Source organism: Serinus canaria, chromosome 2 (genome assembly GCF_022539315.1).
Source record: "Serinus canaria isolate serCan28SL12 chromosome 2, serCan2020, whole genome shotgun sequence".
In the NCBI taxonomy this organism is placed as follows: domain Eukaryota; kingdom Metazoa; phylum Chordata; class Aves; order Passeriformes; family Fringillidae; genus Serinus; species Serinus canaria.
Window position 1 is genome coordinate 62,740,600 of NC_066315.1, and position 21,117 is coordinate 62,761,716.

Here is a 21,117-nt window from a genome sequence, read left to right on the forward strand (position 1 = left end):
AGGTTATGAATACAGGACAGCTAGGATGTAAAGCATGACAGGAAGTGGAGGGGAACCCCAGTTAGGAAATGTGGAAACCAGAATGTCAGGTCTAGGCATCAACTCAAGCCCGTGGCAAGGGATCTACAGGCAGAGACCTCTCTGATGGCCTCCACATCCTTAGTTGCTAGAAGGAAGAGCTGCCTGCCTGTGGCAAAGTTCCATCTTCTCAAACATGAAACAAAATATGCTACACATAAATGCTGTCATCGCTTGTGTGTTGATTTGACAAACCTGGGGGTCCACTTTTAAAGTCTCTTCACCTACTCCACCAAGCTTCCAAGAAGGATTCAAACCTCAAAAAAAAATCCCCAAGAATTCCCCACACATCTCTGCACATGGCCAACCAGATTCCAGGTCTAGAAGCAAGTTTTGTATCTATCATCACAAAGCTACCAAACCTCTCTCACCCTCATCCTTCTCAATGTAAAAAACATTTTGCTTTAATCCACACAAGATATAAGGTCTCAAAATTCAAAGCTGCATCACTTTCTGTTGTAGAAAACCTGTTCGACACTAGAGAATTTAGTCTTGTCTTTTCTGAGGCATAATTCAGGTAAATTAGATTTGAAAGAAAGGTATCCAGAAGTGATCTTTATGAACTGGTAAGCAGCCATCTGTCAACAAAGAATCACAGCCTGCCTCCAGGACAAGGCTCTTTTACGGCCCAACTTGTCTGGCATCACAGCCTTTGTTTGTCGACTGGTGAATTGTGGCTCAAGACTTCACCCCTTGTTCGTTCTGCCTTCCCCATACTGCTTGTGCCTCTTCTTTTATCTGTTTGACCAATAAGAAGAGATAAGAACAAAAAAACTTTTAAAATTATATATTTTTCCTTACGAACTACATATTCTTTTGTATTAATTTTGACCTGTTTTGGCCAGCACCCATAGCAGGACCTTCCACATTAACTTACTAAAACTCTTGCCCCAGAATTCTGAGGATGCCACAAACAAATCTGCACATATATCTGCCTTCCAAGTCCAAAAGCAGTAGTCCCCAAATTAAAAAAAAAAAAAAATACAGTCATAGGTAAGTCAGCCTGATGAATGCTCTTTTCCTATAACCTCAGAGAGATTTTATCTTCATTGAGATGTGAACTAGGAAAATATGATGAGAATTCTAGTAATTGGAGAGGTATCACCAAGGTTCCTTTTGAATGAAGTTTCTTTTCAATTTTCACTGAATTGTGTCATAGAAAGTTATATGCTAGAAAGTGACCATGTTTTACCTTTTGCTCAGAGATAACTGCACCTAGGATGCTTAGTATATACAAGTCCAAATGAACAATATATAAAATGTGTTATGCTCATGCAAAGAAATAATCCACAATATCCTCACTCCCCCCCAAAAAATTGATCCTAAACAAACCATGCAAACCCCCTTCATACCCAAAACAAAAAACCCCAACAAACCCAAAGAAAGAAAAAATCCCCAAAGTTTTTTGTACAACAGTATTATACTCAGACCACTGAGGTTATTGGAAAGGTTGACACTGGACAGTGACTAAAAACTAGTTGTAGAACACATATATCCAGTTTGGGAGCTCCTTTGCAGAAGGGTGTAATTCCTGTAAAAGTATTATCTACCATGGAGAAATGAATGAGAAGGAAACAAGGAAAAAAAAAGGAACAAGGAATCTCTATCCTGCTAGCAGTAGCCACTTCTCAAACATCTTCAAGCAGAGTTACAGTCGGAAGTGACCATGATGAAAGTCACAATGAAACTAGGAAAAAAAAGTGATCAAATGTAATTGCAAACACTGACATCAATAGCAGTTAACCTATGATACTAAGTGCTATTGTACCAGCATTTAATTAATTTTGCAAACCAGTCCAGCTGCAGTATTTAACAGGTCAGTCCCCAAAATGTACACAAGCTAGAACTGAAAGGCAAGACCCACGGCAGATACACGATACCCAGCATGTGCACAATACAATGCTCTGTGTAACAGAACACAAATGTAAATAGAGGCACGGATCTATGGGAAAGGTTTCTGCCACCCAGCCTTGAGGAGAAAATTCATTAGTTTGCACTGACAGTAAGCTCTTGTTCAACACATGGCACAAAAGCCAGTAGCAAACATAGCAATACCGAGACTTTTAAGACCACTCAGGAAGCAATCTCCAAAGTAAGGGGTGGAAGAATAGCTGGGTTTGCTACCTTATGCCATCTGAGAAAAGCCAGGTAGGTTTTTGAAAACCTTTTGCTCAACTATTGACTCAGAAATACATGAATGGTTATCTTTGTCTCTTCTGGCTTTCCAAAATGTCTCCTGGAGAAGCACAGATTCGTTGCTACTAACTGAAGAAAAGCTAAGACAAAAACATTTTCTTCCAAGGAGGTCCTAGACCGTCATGCTACATAAACACCTTAATAAAAACAAGTGAGGGCAGGAAGTTAAACAGTCCTATGAGAAATGTGTGTATTTCCAATTTCAAGGAACAAAACCGTCCCTTTAGACTTACTCTTAAGAAGGAATCTATATTTTCCTATAAGAAACCTAAAAGAAAGACTTCAAAAGACTAACTTGATCACAAGTAGTATTATTCTAAAAGCTTTCATATTGGATGAGACCAATATGTACAGACCATTTTATACCCCAATTTTTATTAAATAAGATTAGGAAAAGAAATAATCAGCAATAAACATGAAGAAGTTAAGGGAAACTAGAGAAATTATGACATAACTTTCTTCCATTCAGCGTCTTAAACATTATTTGTACTGTGTTTCTTAGGTAAAGGGAGATAGCCATGGTCACTTATTTACATAAGAGAGCAAGGATGGTCTCTGGTGAAGACTCAAGGCTAGGTACTAGAGAGTGAGGCTCTGGCAAGTTCTGTGTCCTGCTCTCCTGACTTTGAACACTGCCACTCAAGAGTCTTGCACAAAAATTGTAATTCCTATGGGGCAGATATAATACTCTCCAGAAGGGAACTGAACATAAAACCGGCATGTGGAAGACAGCAGTGTAAAGCCCCTAAAGCATCACCCAAGTGTAGTCATTAGTGTAGAAATACAGCAGCTCATAGTTGGTGGTGAGTCCTACAGAAAAGCACAAACGCAAACTGGGTACGGTGATACCTCACACCAAGGGAGATGATTAATGACACTCTTTCCTTCCTGTCCCTAGAGGAGATTTAATTATAGTATCATAGAATATTAGGGGTTGGAAGAAACCTTAAAGATCACCTAGTTTTAGCTCCTGCTGTCCTGGGAAAGGACAATTTCCTCTAGATCAGGATGCTCAAAGGCCTTCTCCACCCTGGCTTTGAACAATATGGAGTCTCCACAGAATACTTTCTTTTCCAGGCTGAACAGCCCCAAACATTCCCAGCCTGCCTCCGTAGGGAAGGTGCTTTAGTCCGCTCATCAACGTTACTCTCCTCTCTGCTTGCTCCAACACCTTAACCCACCATTAAGGAACTGCTGGGCTTTTGCTGAAGGACATTCCACTTCCGTAACACTTTACTTTCTGTTTGTTTCAATGAAATAAAAATACACTTGTAATTAACCGAGAATTGGAACCAGCAATTGGAACTTGGGGATTTCGCACCGAAACCGGGTTTCCAGGAGCCGTCGGCGGGTCCAGCGGGAGACCCACCGGGGATGGGGCAGCAGGGACCGACCAGCCCTGGGCGAGGACGGTCCGCTGCTCCTGGGAAGCCGCCGGGCTTTGGGCGGCGTTTATAAGCAGACATCCATCTGCACAGAAAGGTTATTCCCGGGCGCGCCGGGCCACCGGCCCGGCTCCCGCGGGGCAGCCCCGGTGCGGCGGCGGCGGCGCAGGAGGCGCGACCTCGGCACACCTTGGAGATACCGAGCGGGCCCCGCACGGCGCAGCCCAGCCCGCAGCGTGTCCCGAGCTGACACCGCCCGCCCAGCAGGCAGGCAGGCAGGCAGTCCGTCCGTCTGTCTGTCCGGCAGACCCAGACCGCCGCCTCCTCGGCGGGCGCAGCACACAGACACGAAGTTTTGGGGCCGCCACTTCCCAGCCCAATCCAGACACATTAATCCCCGCGCTCTGCCTGCAGCCTCCCGCGGCGCCTGCCTGCCTCCCCACTCCCTGTCAGCGATTCCCAATAAACTTCCCCCTCGCCCTTCTCCTCCTCCTCCCTCTGCTGTCGTGCCTCTCCCCCGCCCTCTGCACCCCCCCCCCGCCCCGCCTCTACCACCGAGCGCCGCGGAGGGGGGGAAGTTGGGAGAGACGAGCGGGAGGGGGGAACCAACGTGGGGGGGGGGGGGGCGATGGGGGGGGTGTGGTGTGGTGCTGGGGAAGGACGAGCGTGGTGAAGGGGGTTCCGTGCCCAGCAGCCAATCGGCCGCCGGGCGCGCGATGCACGCCGGGAGATGTAGTTCTCCGCCGTTCGCCATTTTGTGGCGAGGGAACTACAACTTTCCCCACGACCAAGGACAATTCTTGGGGCCTGCGCGGCCAAACGTGACTTTCAGGTGCTGCCAGCGCGGCGGGCCCCCCGTGCGTGTCGAAGCCGGGGGAGGCGCGGCGGGCGCAAGGACGGAGCGGAAGGACAGCCCTTGGCAGGCGGGAGCAGTGAGGAGGCTGCAGCGGGGCGGAGAGGGGGGCAGGGCACGGCGACAGAGCGTGCTGCGCTCTTGAGGGACCGTCTTCAAACTCCCAGCTTGGGTTTCGGCGTAGGGCTCGCGGCGACCTTGCCTGCCGGGTGGCCACGCTTAAATGCCAAAAGAAGGGAGGTAGGAAGAAGGGTGGGGGTTGGGAGAGGGAAGCGCATGACGCTTGACCCGCATGGAGTGTTCAGCGAGGCCTGTTGCATGCGCTGAGCGCGGCTAGGGGCCGGGCGCTGCGGCTGCTGCCCCGGTTGGGAATTAAGGGCGAGCCCTAGGCGGTGTATGCATGTATGTGTGTGTGCCGTGTGTCCGTGTGTGTATATATACACACACGCATACATACATACATACATACATATATATATATATATACACACACACACACACACTCACATATACACACACGCGCGCACGCAGGCACGCACGCACGCAGACATATATATTAACAACAGAGGAGGGGAGGGAAAAAAAAAAAAAAAAAAAAAGACCCAGGTCCATTTAAAGTTGCTGGCGGAGAGCTGTTCTCATTGGTTAGGGGGGGAGCTGGAGGAGCGGAGACACACACGGTGCGTGCAGCCCTCGCTGCCGCCGCCGCCGCTGCTGCTGCCGCCGGAGCCGCCGCCGCCGCTGCTGGAGTTGTCCCTGCCGCTTTCCCTGCTGCAGCGGCACAAACGTGACTTCCAACGTCCCGATTATTTATCTTCTCCTCCCGGCCCCTTTCCTCCTCCAAGATGTAACTACAGCTCTGACACTAAGGACCTGCAGATCGCTTAGGCGGCTTGAGAAAGAGAAAAGGGGATATCAAGGGCGTCGTTTTTTGTGTTTAGGGGGAAATTTTCCATTATAATGCTTCACTAAAGTGATTTATTTTTTCTTGTTGTTTCCTTCGCATTCGTCTTTTTTTTTTTTTTTTTTCTTCCGTCCCCCATTTCTCGGATTTATTGCTAGGAGAATCACATTGTGAGGAAAGAAAGTCGGATTACAAGATACCACTACAAACAACCCCCTCCCCCCTGGATTTTTTCGGTATTTTTTAATTTTTTTTTTTAATTGTCTCGGCTTTAATTCATGAAGCAATTGTCCCCTTTTGCAATCAGAATTTGGATACCAGAATGAGCAAAGAAAGACCCAAGAGGAATATAATTCAAAAGAAATACGTAAGTGGTCATAACATACATCGTTTGACTCCCAGTTTTAGGAAATGGCAGTGAATGTCAAGTTTATAGCTAATCTTGCAGCTCTAAGGCTTTGGGAACAAATGTGATGCTAAATTTGATTTTTCTGTGGTGTGGTGGGGGAGTTTCAGAGGCCCCTTTTAACGGGGAAGCCTGCTAGCCAGTTTGGTTATAAAACCAGATTTGTGTAGCGATTCCTCCAGTGAATAAATGTATTGACCTCAAATGACACAATCATAATCTAGTTTTAGATGAAACGCGAGGAGCTCGGGGGGCTGCCCCGGTGTGTCACCGAACTGCATTTTCAAGCGGTTTTCTTAATTCTGTGCTTTTGCATGCTAAAATAGGTTTGTTTTTGTTTTTTGGGGTTGGTGCTTTTTTGGTTGGGTTTTTTTTTTTTGTTTTTTTTTTTTTTCTCTCTTTAATTTTCTTTTTTTTTTTTTTTTTTTTTTTTTAATTATCTACGTGTGTCTGTCCCTGTCTGGTGAAGCGGCGGCGGTGGTTGTTGGAAGCCCTTTTAAGTTGAAGCCGAGTGTCTGGTTATGGCGAGCTGGTTTCTCGCAGTACCACATCCCCTTCTCCTGTGTGCGATCCTCGGCTGCTCTGCCTTGCGATAGACACCGGAGCAGCCGGGGATCGCCTTACGGGCAGCGCGTTCCTCGGGATTGACTGGAATAATGAGGAAAATGGCTCGGTGCTGTTTTAAAAATAAGTCATTATAATGGCTCGAAAATTTGGGCTAATCCAGCGCAGCCTGGGCTGTATTTCTGCCACTCTTTATTCAGCCGCTTAACCAATCCCTCGTAATTGTCTAATCCTTTAAACATATAAATGTGGATGGGTAGTTGGATTTTTTTTCGTGCTCCAGTTACGTTTTGATTGGCACAGGACAGTTTTTCCTTACGTTTGGAAAAGCGGAGGTGATTATCCATATATGCAGTAGAGCGAATAATTTTTATCTCCATGTTTAAAAAAAAAATACCACAACAAATTTTGGGGGGCGGATATGGGGGAAATACATAGAAATCCTCGCTTTTGGGCGTGTTTGATGCGAGGCTTTAAAAGTTGTAGTTTATATCGCGTCTTGTCGTCTGCGCCGGTTTCTTTCAGCGGAGGGGTGTCCCTTGGCAGGGAGGGTGACCTTCGGGACACTTTGCCTCCGTATTCTAAAGATTTGGTAAAAACTGCAGTTGACTCCAGCTGACTGCCGCTATCGATTGCCCGCCCCGCTGCAACGCTGCCCGGGGGAGGCGGTGGAACGATGTGTGTGTGGTTTTGGGGATGAAGGAGAGGGGGGGCCTGCGCGCTATGTCGAAGCTGCCCCCCTCCTCCTTCCCACCCCCCCCCGCACCCCCCTAAATTTCCGAATTAAAATACATCCGCATTGCAGTGGAGAGGGGAGACCGGGGCCGGCGAGTTTAAAGTATGGCATCGAAACGGGAACGGCGGGTGGAAAGTCTGGCGAAACACGCGAGGCGTCCACGTTTCCCAGGCAGGCAGACAAAAGCGGGGGGGGGGGGGTGTGAACTGCGGTGTTATTAATTAAAGGGGGGGGGTAGAGGAAAAGGGGGAGAGATCACCCCAAAGCCCGGCTCCCCCCGGGCTCCCCGGGGCGAACAATGCGGCGCCGCTCCCGCACCGCCGGGCAGGGGCCGAGAGCGCGACTCCCTGGGGAGGAGAGACGAGGGCGGACAATGTGCAGGGGTGCTCGCTCTCCCGCTCACAACTTCGTGGTGGCGCTTTTATTTAACCCTTCTCCCCCGTCTCCTCTTTTCTCCCCCAGCCCCTCCCCATTTTCGGTTTTTTTTTTTTTTTTTTTGGTTTTTTTTTTTTTTTTTTTTTTTTGCAGGGGGCGGCGGTGCCGGCGGGGCGCGCTGGCGGCGGCGGCGGCGGCACCAGCAACAGGTTGCCGGGGCTGTGACGGAGCCCGCGGGCCGCCGGCCACGCCGCCCGGCCAGGTTCGCCCCGCTCCCGTGACGTCACAAAGGGACGGGCCTGCGCGCCGCGGAACCTTCGGCGCCCCCCCAGCACTGTGCCCCCCTCCCCTCCGTGACGTCAGAGCCGAGGCGGGGCGGGGGCGGGAGGAGCCCCCGGGGCAGCGCTCGGCGGCGCCGCGGGGGAGGGAGGCAGGCACGGAGCGAGGGGGCGGCCAGGGCCAGGTGAGCAGGTGCGGGGCCGCCCTGCCGCCTTCGGGGTGGGAGGAGAGCGCCGGTCACGTCGCCCTGTGGCGACACGCGTGGTGGCACGTCTCCTGGCCGTGACCTTCGGGCGCTACGGCAGCCCGGTGGAGCGCGCCGCCGCCTCCTCCTCCTCGCCGGTGCCAGCACAAGCTTCCCCTGCACCTGGAACAATGGTCCCGGTGTCGGGCCCTGCTGCCCACCCCGGGTCACTGGTGCCCCTAGGCCGGAGGTGATGCTCCGCCAGAGGAGCGAGGGCACAGCCGCCGCACGGGCACCAGGTGTTGTACTTCGTGGCTCCGCTCCTCTCGTGTTACTGCGAGTTGTCACAGAATCATGGAATCACAGAATGGTTTGGGCTGGAAGGGGACCTTGGAGATCACCTAGTTCCGACCCCCCTGCCGTGGGCAGGGACACCCTCCACTAGATCAGGTTGGTCAGAGCCCCATCCAGCCTCGGCTTAGACTGGCCTTGTGTCAGGAGTGGGGCCTGTTCAGGCTTCTGCTGCTGCGTTTTTTTTCTTTTCAGCATTTGTGAAATGAATTCTGAAAACAAGAAGGTAGTGAGAACAATGGAGGAAAGCCTCCGTGTTGTGGGCTGCCCTCGCAGGGCTTGGCTCCCTGCTCCTTAAGTGCTCGCAATTGAAAGTTCTCTTAAACTTAGGGAGCATTACCTTTTGCGATTGGTAAACCAGAAATGAGGAAATCCGTGTATACATCTTCTTTTCCCGTGGTTTAAAAACATTATCACTTAATTTTTAAAAGATCCATCATTGACTCATACAACTCTTTCTTCTCACTTTACCCTCCTCCTTCTCAAACATCTTTACATATCAAATATTGCCTTTTGGCTCCAGCCTCACAAAACTGACAGCTTTGTAAGGCATCCACTGAGAAGCCAGACTGCGTTCAGTATGTGTTTTGAATTAATAGTTCCTGATTCAAAAGCTTTGATGTCTCGAACGTAATTTCACAGGTGCATTTTTCTGACCGTTTTTGTGATGCTCGGATAGCAAATCTTCTGTTCTTGCTAGCTTAGGTCTCAGAGTATCAGACCTGGATTACCGCCTTAAAATAAATACCTGCACGGTTCTGCCACCGTAGCAGATGGTGAAGTATAATTAAGGAGTAATGTCACTACTGTCACCTCGTGTGATTTGTTTCCTTGTCCTTGCAGAAGTAAAAGTGCTGTAGTCTGCCATGAGGTGACACGCTTCACCTACGGATGGCCTGGTAAGCCCCTCAGACAGAGGGCCGACAAGGCCTGGCTAGGATTAGCATGTTGCAGACATCTGAGAGCTCCTGTGCCTGCTGCAGCCTTTGAAACAATACTCTTTATTTGGGTGTGCTTGATGAGGACTCGGGGAGTTTTGGCGGGGGTGGTAGCTGCAGCACCACCTCCTCCTGCATAGGGGCATTTGTGCTGGAGCCTGACCCTGGGCACTCCAGGACTTCAGCTGCAGCTGCCTGCCCTGCTTCTTTTCCTGTGAGCAGTTGCCATTTCTCTTCCCCATCCCCACAACTGATGACAGGCTCGAATTTTGACCACTTCCTACAAGAAATAATGTATATAGGCTACTGGCAGCAGAGATAGTATTCAGTGTAAGTTGCATCTCCATTCACATCACCTTTGGGGGCTTTTTTCTGTTGGGTCTCTTTTACACTTGCTGTAACAATTCCAGCAGCATAGCTGCTCAAGTCTTTCTTTTCCTGTGTGAAAAACTTAAAGGTGCTAACTGCACTTGAGAGCTACTTTTGGGTTCCTCTTAACCTCCTTCTGGTCTCTTGAGACTACATCATTATGTTGTAAGTGGCTGTAGGATGGTACATAAGTAGAAACTAGTAATTAAAATATTTTTTTTCTTTAAATGAATATTTTGCTATCAGCAGATGCTTTGCCCTGAGATACTAATGGACTCCTGCTCACTCCGATGGTCTGCAAGCCAGGAGCAGTAAGAGTGCTGCCCAGAGTGAATTAGAGTGAATCAAGGCTCCTGTGAAGAATTTCTAATGTTCCTTAAGGACTTTCACCTTCCCTTGTGAGGCCTATGAAACCAGTATTAAAAATATATTACCCCCTCCTTTTCTTTAGTAATAGCTAATGTTATGCATATGCTAAAATGTGGTATAAACGTCAGCTGGTTCTGTAAGGCAGTAGCATTCCCTCCATTTTATTGTTTGATGAAAAAGAAAGAAGTCTAAATTACTTGCCTGAAGCTACATGCTGTAACAGCGTCAGAGTTTGAACTACTCTGTATTTCTGCTGCCTTCTCCAATATTCTATCCTGTAGCTTACAGGCTGTTGCTACAAGGCATGGCATCTACATTATAAGAGACTACTTTATGTAGTTCCAACTTTCTTCAAAAATTTCCCCCATCCCAGTTATGGTCTGGACTGTTAGATTATTGTTATATTCTTAACATAATAAAAAAGGCATTTCAGTATGGATGCTTTTATTTTTTTTTAATAGATGATCATACCCTGCAGCTGATAGAGACCAGTTGATACTGTGATGACTCAGCTGTAGGAGTATTACATAAAGTAGGTCAATTTTTAAATTTCACAGTCTGAAGCTGAAGAGAATCCATGTTAAAATTTATGTTTTGTTTTATACACATTACTGTTATTTCCTGGCTTGAACGTAAGTGAAAGCTCTTGAGGAGGTGGAACATGTTTTTGGGGGTTGATTTGGGGTTTGCTTTTGCCCATTTTTTTGTATGGTGACTGAATTCAATCAACTTGACGGAGGGGAAAGACCAGCTGCTTTCATTTCTAAAGTTTCCAGTTTGCAGCAGTCAAGTGAAAGGAAGGCTTTAAAGGCAATTTTAAAGTAGGGAAAGGAAAAGCAGAGACACGTTTATTATTTTTTATTACAAGCACCCAGCTTTTGTGTGATCTAGCAGATGTGGAATTTGCAGAGGAATACTCGATTCTTCAAAATCCAAATTTGCATTTAAAACACTCTGGTTTCTCCCCGTTAGTCCTTTCCATGGCTTGCTTCCCAACTATAAATGTAAACCAAGTGTAAATGATGCATTGTTTGCCTTAGTGGGCAGACAGTCTGAAAACAATAGTGCTGATGGATTTGACTGCCTCTGTGTAAGATTAACGGGACATTAAAATTCAAGTCTATTAATGCAAATTTCAGTGTTGCCAAACCTGAACTTCCCTTAAGTGTTTCCTGGTGCTGATGGCCCTAAATGTCTCTACCCCACAGGCCAAAACTTCAGCTTTACAGTTTTTTTAACCTTTTGTTAGGACCATAGAGAAAATGGTAAAATGTACCTGGAGTTTAATGTCCAAATGAATGATGGGACGGGTACATGTAGACTTTTTGTATTTAACCACCATTTTTTAATTAAATTCATTTTTAAGTGGTAGGAAGCCACCAGGAAACTTTAAAACTGCAAATTGCTTGTAAAATTCAGGTCTGGTATGTGAGGATTACTTGGCACTGAAATTCAGATAGAGGAAATAATATGATTGCCAAAATCTATTTGGTGTTCTCTTAGATCTTTGATGGGTTGGTTGTTTTGCTGGCTTATTACTTCTGGGAATATTGGATGCAATCCTTCTTGGTTTTTAACAGGCAGGTTTTATTTGGGAGCTCTTGGTTTTCGTTTGGAGGGGTGAGTTTATTTCAGTCAGTCACAAAAGCGTTTCCTCAATGAAGCAGTAGGTAGAAGGTTTAAAACCATTTGCTGTTTCACTTGCTCGGGTTTCACACTTTCCCTTGTGTAATGACATCCTGTTCTGAAGTTGTTCCTTCAGTAATCTGACAGAGGCCTGGTATTTCCAGTGTGGGCTGTGGGAAAGGAATAAACCCTTTAATTATAGCAGTGAGGTCTTGTTTGAAAATATGCTATTTCTCCTCCCCTCTACGTGTCCTGTCTTTTTGTCTGACTCTTTCCTATGCAGAAAAGGGATCTGAAGCTGTAAAATGCTGCTGTTGAAGTTGCTCTGCAAGGGTGGCCATGATGAGTGGCAAAGCTCAGCAGTGACTGGAACCATAGCCATGCCAAGCACCGCGTCTCCAGGCTCGGTATCACGGCTCCTTGGTCTGTGAGCAGACGGATGCTGGGAGTGCACCCCATCTGCTCCCGTGCCAAGTTTATTGGCCTAATTTATGCTTCTGCAGGAAGCCATTCGGAGGGACCAGCCAGGCTGAGCACAGAAGCAGGGAGAGAGGCACAGGTGGAAATCATCGTTTCACTGGTACACATAAGGAAGATGTGAAGATGCTTCAGCATTTCTGCAGCAAATGTCTCATGCTGGACTGATGTGTCAGAAACAATATCCCCTATTTTTATCTGAGGGACAAAAACCTCATTTTATTTGGCTTTAATTGGATAGTGTGATTCAAAATGCACTGAAAACAAAGTGAGAAAGCTAAACTTAGGTCTCTGTATGCTTTCTGCATCTAAGTCAGGCCTTTGGAACCAGAGTAGTTTCTGGACAGGTTCAGTTTCATGCCTGTAGAATTGCTACATGCAGCATTGGACATTTTGACACTGCCAAAATCAGTTCAGCAGGAATGTGATGATGCCCCCAGAAGAGTTCATAATTGCATCACTTCTGGGGCATGATTTAATCCTTTCTAAATGTCTCTCCTCTGTAATCTGCTTCGTCTTTTCTGCATGGCTTCTTGCCATCTTTTCTGCCAGGTTCTTCCCTTGATTTGTTCTGCAAAAAAGGCAGCCTTGGATCTGTGACTGAGAGGAAATGCAAATAATAGGAAGTTGAAAAACTGCAGCCTGCTGCTGTACTCCAGGAGGGTTTGTGGTATTTGAGTCCCTGGTGCTCTGCTTTCGGTTCTTTAAGCTTGCCTTTCTGGTCTGACATCTTTTGGATGACGTGATAGTTGCAGGAGATTAGCGTATTTTGGCACGCGCATGCTATGATGACTGGCTAACGATATTTACAGCATTCAAAAATAAACCTGGGAGCTCATTCTGACATAATCTACTAATCTTAGTTTTGCACTTTGATACTGTGTTGTCTGAGCCAAGTTTGGATAACTATATATTGCAAGCAATTCATTTTTAGCTTTGCTTGCAGATGAGTGTTAAGGCAGTGCATGCTTTTCAATTAAAAATGATGGGAGTGAATTTGGAGAAATTATCAGCTCTTTCAACTATATGCTTATTCTGTGCCTATTTTTGAAACAGTTTTATGTGAGTGGGTAGAGATGCATGCTCTACGATATTTCTGGATATGTTGTGTACTGGCATTTTGATGAGGTTATTTTTTTCCTTCACTGCCCACAAGAATGGGATGGTCTTCTCTGCCCTTTCCCACATTTGTATGTTATGGGAAAGACTTTCTTTTCTCTTTGAGGATTGTACTTCATTCTTTTTCTGGATAACAAAAAAATCTATTACTGCCTTGGCTAAACTTTAGTCTTGTGCTAGGCATGTTGCTAGTTATGCTGCCTTTGGGGGAGTCCAGCCAAGAGGGTAAGCTTTTGAGGCTCCCAGGTGGCAGGAATTCAATTTGCCCCAGACCTTGACAACTCCATTTAAACAGCTAAATAACAATTTTCTAGCCACTTTTTTCAACGGCCTTCATGTTTAAGAATTGCAGTGAGGAACTTGGTGATGTAAAGCCTGCGAATCAAGTCAATGGCAATGTACAAATATTTTTTCAGGTTGCTATTATTGAAATAGACAGAAACCATGAGTCTTGGACAGGAGTCTGTTCAGTCTCTCCGTCTTTAAGATGCTTATATTTTTATTAACTGTTATATTTAGCATATAGTTTCCTGTGCTCTTCTAAAACTGGGAGTCTTTATGTTGACAAAGTTCACTGCAATTAGATTTTTAAGATGCTGCTGGCTACCATCTTATGTTTATAGCTTTTTTCTTTTTGTAAGGTACCCATTAGACAGACTGAGGGTGTCTTAGAGGGGGCATATGTTTCCTTCTTTCTCGCCTGTTTTATTTTATGGGTATACTTTCAGCCACTTTGTCCTACAGTTCTTTTTGGTACATCAAAGTTGTAAGCTAAATCTCTCAGCTGCAGCATGCATGTTAAAACCCCCAAAACACAAATTTGCAACCCTGCACATATGCCAGATGAATTAGCTTCTTAATTCAACTTGAGCTGAAAAAACTCCAGAAATCCAACCTACTTTTGTTTTGATTTGAGCCCTAGAAAACTTGATTCAGGCTTTTGAGTTCAGAAAACTCAAAGCCAATTGAAAAGAAGGCTTTCTCTTACTGTTTTTCAAGTTTACTGGTAACTAAGCTGGTGTTGTACGAGGTTCCTTTTTTGGTGGTGTTTTGGGTGACCAGCCTTAATTTGTGTCTATTTCACATATGGATGACCTAGATGGCATGGACACTTGAGATGGGGTTTTCTGATTAATAGTCACTTTTTTACCCGCTCCTGAAGTGTAGTGATAATGATGACAATTCTCATGGCCTGTTGCCACCTTTCAGGCTGGTAAAAGCTTTTCGAACTTAAGATTAAGGCTCCAGCGGCAGAAAGACTGTCTTCTTCTTACAGTCTTGTTTGCGTATAGTAGAGCTTTTAATAAATTATTAGAAGTGCTATTTCAGCTAACTTCTGCTTTATAGCCACAACTGAAAGGGACGTTCTCTGGTCTCAGAAAGCCAGTGTTAATTCTTTTGTTGTAGTTATTTGACTTATAATGGAGAGATAGTAATGTAATTTTGTAAGACAAGCAACTTCTTGTAACTTAAAAGCTGGACTTTGGGCATGTTAAAGTAACTGTAATGTGTGAATTATTTATAATTTGGAGGAAATAATGGTTATCCTAATGGCAAATAATTTTGAAGCAGCTTTTTTTTTTCCCCCCAATCTGTAATGGCTTGAACCAGTAAAAACAACAAAATAAGAAGTAGCTGTCAAGAAAAGCTGTCCTGTCCTGTTCTACTCTATTTTTCCTAATCTGTGTTTCAATGTCCTGCGTATGGCTTAAGGTTTTTGACTTCAGTAACTGTTTTGAACGTGGAGACCAGTGAGGTGCCTAGTGCTGTGATTCTGTGATTACCTTAAGCCTGCACTGCACTGGAGGAAGTGGTTCAGCCTTCCCTCTGGCTGCTTGTTCCTCTGCTCTTCTGCAGGCTGACATGTGCCAGGAGATCACTCCCACTTCAGACTGGGGACTTTGCAAGTAAAACCTGAACTGACAAAATGTGGTTGATTTTTAATATGGATTCGTTTAATACTGCAGTATGTGATGTAGCTAGAAAAACACTTGGTCTTGGGAAAGTGTTAGAGGGACACTCAGTGAAGTGGCAAGGGAGGGGTAGGATTGCATCTGTTAGCAATAGAGTGAGTTTAAATGGACTGTGAAATTATGACTAAATAGGAGTCAAGATACATGTTTTATTTCATAGCAAGCAAAATTAGCTGTCCTTGTCTGTTTTAAGGGTTGTTCGGATTTAGATTTTGCTGTACTGCCTTACTGCTGGAAGCATGGTGAATATTAAACAACGTTGAAACAAAGTTAGGTGAAAATGAAACTAAAGGTGTTTGTGCCTGTGGTGATGGCAGTGCCATAATAATTTCCAAAGTGTTAAAATCAGTTCAAATAGAATTGAAAATGTTCTGCTGTTACATGTTACGCTTGCTTAGGTAGGATTTGAACAATTTTGTCCTTCAACGAGAGAAATAAAAAGAGGAAGAAAAGAAAATTAAGATAGCTGTGCTACTGGAGGCTAAGTTCCACTGCTAAATGTGGTAGAAGAACTGCTACTCTTATTCAGCAGCCACACACACCCATCCCATGTGCAAGAGCTTCACTGTGGAATTGAAGCCAGTGAACTGTTCTATTTTCTGCATCTTAGGATAAGAGCCTGCTTACATAAGGAAATTCATCCAGAAATTTCCCATGGCTTTATTTGTTTTATTTTGTACCACTCAGTAATAAGTTCAGATAGCTTCTCATGTTAAAACTCATGTCTATTGAAGGTGCACATGAAACTGAAGTGCTGATGTATTTTTGCCCTGGGTTCCCAAGTAGTGTGAGAAGGCCAAACAATGTCAAATCAAAAAGCTACAAAAACCAAGGCTTCCTTTAATTATAGGAGCAGCAGGATGTGGCATCACATGCTTTTTTCTCACCACTGAAGCCGGCAGTGGTGACCCTGTGAATCATTCTTTCATGGTATGGTGCTTTGGCCATATCAATACAGCCAAAGAGCTGCATGTGAAATAGGGTCACTGAAATTATGAGACTTAAAGAGTAGTTATGCCCAGGCTCTTTTTTCTTCCACATTCTTATCTTTAAATGGTCTGGTTTCAGTGCAAGCCTGCAGGACGTTTTAGTGGCACAGTTAAGGGAGCAGCGAGGCACAAGGACCTCTTTGGCTTTGCTGTGGATTAAAAAGATGTGGAACTGGCACCCTCAGTTTGGATCCAGCAAGGCATTGAAGCACGTGCCAGTCTCAAATGTATGAATACTCTTACTGACGTCAATTGAAGTACTTGGAGCTTATGAGTTAAGCACATGCCTAAGTGCTTTTCGGGGCTTGAGATTTTGCTGTTCCTGTGTAAGAGTGTGTGCAAGTATTTACAGGCAGGAATGTTAGTTTTCTAAAAGGGTGATAGCCATTTACTGGTTTTAATGGCTTTACTAAATGTAATACTGCCTGTTTTGGTTTTTTTTCTTTTTTTTCTGAAATGTTTCAGGGTTGTTTTTTCTTTTTCAGCCTCTTAATGTTTTATTTAAAGGCGATAACTGTTATTTTTTGCTGCTTACTCTTCCTTATAGTGTGCATGTGTGCATAGTGTTGGCATTTTTACAATTCTCTCTCCCCTATGTTCTTGTTATCCACTGCTGTGCTTTTCTCTCTCATTTCTGTGTATTTCTGACCAAGGTCCTCTATCCACTTTGCCCTTGTCTGAGAGAATCAGCTCTTACAAAGTTTCTGCCATCTCTTTGCAAGAAAGCAAAATGGTCTTTTGGTGCAGTATTATTTTCCTGAAGGCTGGACAGGGAGATGAGGCAAGGTTCATGCAGCTCATTTGGGGGGCCAGCTCCATAGGAAACACTTTAGAAGGGGAGGGATTGTACAGTTAATACTTGTCTCTCAAGCCTGTGTGCAGAATTTGAGTGTTGTTTATAGAAAATACTGGCTGTATGTTTGTTTTGCAAGGCTCAGCAAACTGTTAATGCACAAATACTGCTGAGGAAAATAGAACGTGGCCCTGCTCATTCCTTTTTACAGTCCTTTTATGAACTTTTGGGAAATCAAATTCTGCTGATGCGAGCATTCAGGGAAACCTAATTTCATATTTCGTGTACATTAAAGGCTTTTATTTATAAGCCATTAATATTCATGCTCTTTCAGTCAAGAGCAGCATTTTGTGACACAACTGACCAATCATAAAAGCCACTGCATAACTTCCATTATTGAAAGGGGGTCTACAATCTTCGTTTGAGTATGATCTTCCAAATTACCTAATGGTGGTCAGAATTCTTGCAGCCTGGGTGACAGACCAGGTATAATGATTTCTGGGCCCTGTTGCTTTGGAGAGCAGGAATATGATTTTCACCAGAAATATGCTATGAAAAATATGATCTCCTAAAGTCTTCTGGGTAATATAACTTTTTGATCTCATACTTAGTATTTCATTATCATACTACTTGAGCTGGCTCCTGTGAAAGCTGTTTATCTATATTGCAAAAGATGGAAATGTGTTTATCATGTAAGTAATTATGTGTGTCCCCATACCCCCCCCCCCCCCCCCGGCTTATTTTGTTATATACTTGTTGATTCCTTTTCCTTTCTTGGTGTAATTTTTACACCTTGTAGTTACTCTTGCAGTCGCTCTTGCAGTCAGGGATGCAGTGAGATTAATTCCCTGTAGGCATTTGGAAATTACTGGTTCTCTGATGTGGATGAAGGAAAGTGAAAGGGTGAACTATTATTTCCTTTCTTTATGCTAGCTTTGCTCAGATCCTGCCAGTGGTGAACCTGTCATTTTTTCCCCCTGCAGACTGCCCATCTCCTAAGGCATTATAACCACTGCTGTCCTCATGCCTGATGACTCAGGACATTCCTGCTAGGCTCTGCCTCCTGGCCCAGATGGGACCAGAAGCAGCATTCTTGCACGCATGCCTGTCTGTACGTGTCCTGCTTTTCTCTCTGCAGTAGCATTGAGTTGACCACAGGGATTACTTAGCAAAGTGGTCAGAGATGTTTTTTACTTTTTGGAATGTTTTTTTCAGGATATGCCTTTGTCTTACTTTTTTTTTCTCTCCTTTTCGTGCCCCTGTTCACCTTGCAGAACCACAAGTAGATGGTACTGACTGACTGAAGGACTTGTTTGTTATCAGCAATCTCAGAATCTCTCTGCTTCACTTGAGGCCATTTCAGAGGTGCTTCAAATCTCTGTCACTTTATTGTTTGCACTCTACAAGCATGACTGCAGCTTCGTCTCAGGCTTTCTTGGGAGCAGGAGTATATTTAGCTCTGGAGAGCTAACCTGCCCTCCAGCACAGTTTGTGAAACCAAGGTTTAGCATAATGTCAGAAAAATGGCCAGGATATTTATCCATAGTTGGAGTCTTGCTCATGTGGAGCATGGCTTGCCCTGAGTTTCTGGTCTTGAAGTCCTACCACTGCCCCTGTCCTTAGCCACCATGATGGTATTTTTGCTGCTTTTACTTGTGTGTTCTCCCTCAGCATTTTATTGTGGTCATGTCTTCAGAAGATCAACTGCAGCCTGTCTCATGGACGCGATAGCATAGGAGGGAAATGCTTCTCCATCTTTTACAGTGGAAGAATATATATGGACACACTATGCTGTTGCCTTTGGAGTAGGGCTTTGAAGGTGTCTGTTCAGTCATGCTTTTGAAGGTGTTCTGAAATGGCTCCCAACCATCCTCGGTATAGGTGGTTTATCACTATTCTCTTCTCACAGAGAAGTAAATCGCATCTTGGCTGAAACGTTGCCATTTCTTCTTAAAAGAATGGTGCTGTACTGCTTCTTCCTTAATTTCATGCTCTCCAAATGTCCAGGTATTTTTTCCCAGTAAGAGAAGACCCAGTATTTTAATCAGGAATCCATGTGTTAGAGTTGAAACAACACAGTGTAGCACTTCGGCTATAAAAGGTCAATCCTCTGTGGAAGAATGTCATTAAGACAATTTCAGCTGGTTTCCAAATTTCCAATCCATTGACTTTCTCAGTGGTTAGATCATCTTTAATAAAAAGCAGGTGATCTGGGGGATTCAGTAGTTTAATTTCAACATATGTGAATAATGTTAAGCCTATGCATAAACTAGTCTAGTTAAGGAGAACAAAATAATAGGTGATCTCTTGAGGCAATCCTTTGAAACAAGAAGTAATATCTTATAAATTTTTAAGTACGTAAGAAGGAAGATTGAATAGCTGTCATTATTTGAGACAAAGACTGTAAGAACAATGCTAATACTGGCTGACTGATCTACCATTCAGCTTAGAAAGTAGGACAACATCTAGTAAGGGAAATCTTGGTTATAGTGGACTTCTTATCAGGGCTCCTAATCCTGTCATAGATAAGAGAATATAAAACTGTCAAAACCAGGGTTTTAAATCTGCATCTCCCAGGTTGCTTTAACTTGCATGGCTGCCTTTTTTTCTTTTTTTTCTTTCCCCTTTTTCTAAATTGGTTTGATTGTTTGTTCATGCAGGAAGTCCCTAGAGAGAAAACAAGAGAATTTCCACAATGAGGTGGCCTTTAGGTTCTTGCAAGTGTCTGTTCTCAGAGAACAGACCTATCTCAAAACTTTGTCTTCTTACATTGATGCATTTCATATTTGGTTCATGCTACAGTGTGAGAAAGTTCTCTGGAGCAAAGTGTAATGCTATATAGCCTCATTTTTTACATTTTTCCAGTGCCTGGCATCTCTTAATGCCCATTGAAGTAAACTTGCACAGTTATTGTGTTGACTGGGTTGGTAATCTCACAGCTCTTGTTGTAGGAGAATCATGTTTCTGCCTCTTCCTGGACTAGGTTGTAGAGCTGCTTTACTGTCACTTCTGAAAAGTGGTTCTCCTCACATTTTCTCAATACAGCGAGTCTCCTTTTTATTGTCAGTTTTTGACTTTCTGGCGTGGAAGACCAATGCAAATATTAGCAGGGTTTAATAACAGCCTACCTTTGGATGAGTATTACTGTTGTGATAAAAATGATAGGAGGTTGGTTGCTCATTGATTTGTGCTTTTTGGCCATTTTCCAGGATGAAACTAACTTCATTACGCAAGAGTTTCAGAACACTGCAGAGTTGTTCATTTATTTCCTTTGACTGTTATCGAGCTGACAGCTTGCCTATGGAGGGTCATATGTTCAAAAGCTGCCAATTGGATCTTGCTTCATTTTAGCCAAATGTGGCACAGAGTCTGAAGTGCATTTCATCCCTGATATCCCCCCTCCCCCCTTTTTTTAAGCCCCTTAACTTTTTTTGCCTTTTACTCTCTCTTCCTTTTCCCTCAGTTCTTCCTGCTAAAAATAAAAATGATCTGGGAACAGAGGCAATGCCACAAATAAAAGGAATTAGTTTTTTTGTTGTTGCTGCCTGTAATTTTGGTTTCTCTTAATAAGACTTTAGTTTCTCTGGTTAGATAGTTCTGCACTGTGGAGAAGTGCATACGTTTCAAAAGTGGTAAGTGGAAGGTATTTTTCATCTTGCTGTTTTTGCTAACCATTTTGCAACCTCTAAGTTGGCTGCTTATTTCCAAATTGTTCCCTGTGACATTTTTTTTCCTCTTCCTGCTTCATCAGTGCTCTTTTCTCTTTGGGTACCTTTCCTCAGTAAGCCTGTATGAAGATGGCACTGCACTATGCACTCAGCTGAGTAATCCTCTAGATAAAGGAGAGATGGGGAGAAAGACAAGCCATATGTAATATCTGCCTATGTACTACTTGAAATCAGAAAGTGTATTTCTGTTGTGAGACCCAGAGACATGGTTTCCTCACACTGAGCAGTTGTGAGGACAGGCGTAAAATTTTTTCATGTCAGTAGGGTAGTATCTTGAATTCTTCCAAGTGTTTCATACAATTTAGCTTTGTTTTTTTAATGTATCTATGCATACCTGAAAAACAGATGTTTTTGTGTTCCATTCTTAAAAAAATGTTCTTAATAACTAAGATGAGTTGAATTGCCTATTTTACGAAGTAGGCAAC

At 44.3% G+C, this 21,117-nt stretch overlaps 1 protein-coding gene across 3 annotated transcripts in view; it reads left to right on the plus strand.

Moving 5' to 3' along the window:
* Nucleotides 1-4,594: 4,594 nt before the first annotated feature.
* Nucleotides 4,595-21,117, plus strand: part of JARID2 (jumonji and AT-rich interaction domain containing 2) — a 213,606-nt gene continuing 197,083 nt past the window's right edge. Inside the window, exons 1-2 of one of the 3 annotated variants that reach the window (XM_050971579.1) lie at nt 4,605-4,752; nt 5,724-5,783. In XM_050971579.1, the coding sequence (XP_050827536.1) occupies nt 5,739-5,783 (45 nt within the window). In that variant the 5' untranslated portion in view covers nt 4,605-4,752; nt 5,724-5,738. Of the gene's footprint in view, nt 4,753-5,574; nt 5,784-21,117 lie in introns of all 3 variants that reach the window. The other 2 variants (XM_050971578.1, XM_018918494.3) reach the window with 2 other exon arrangements.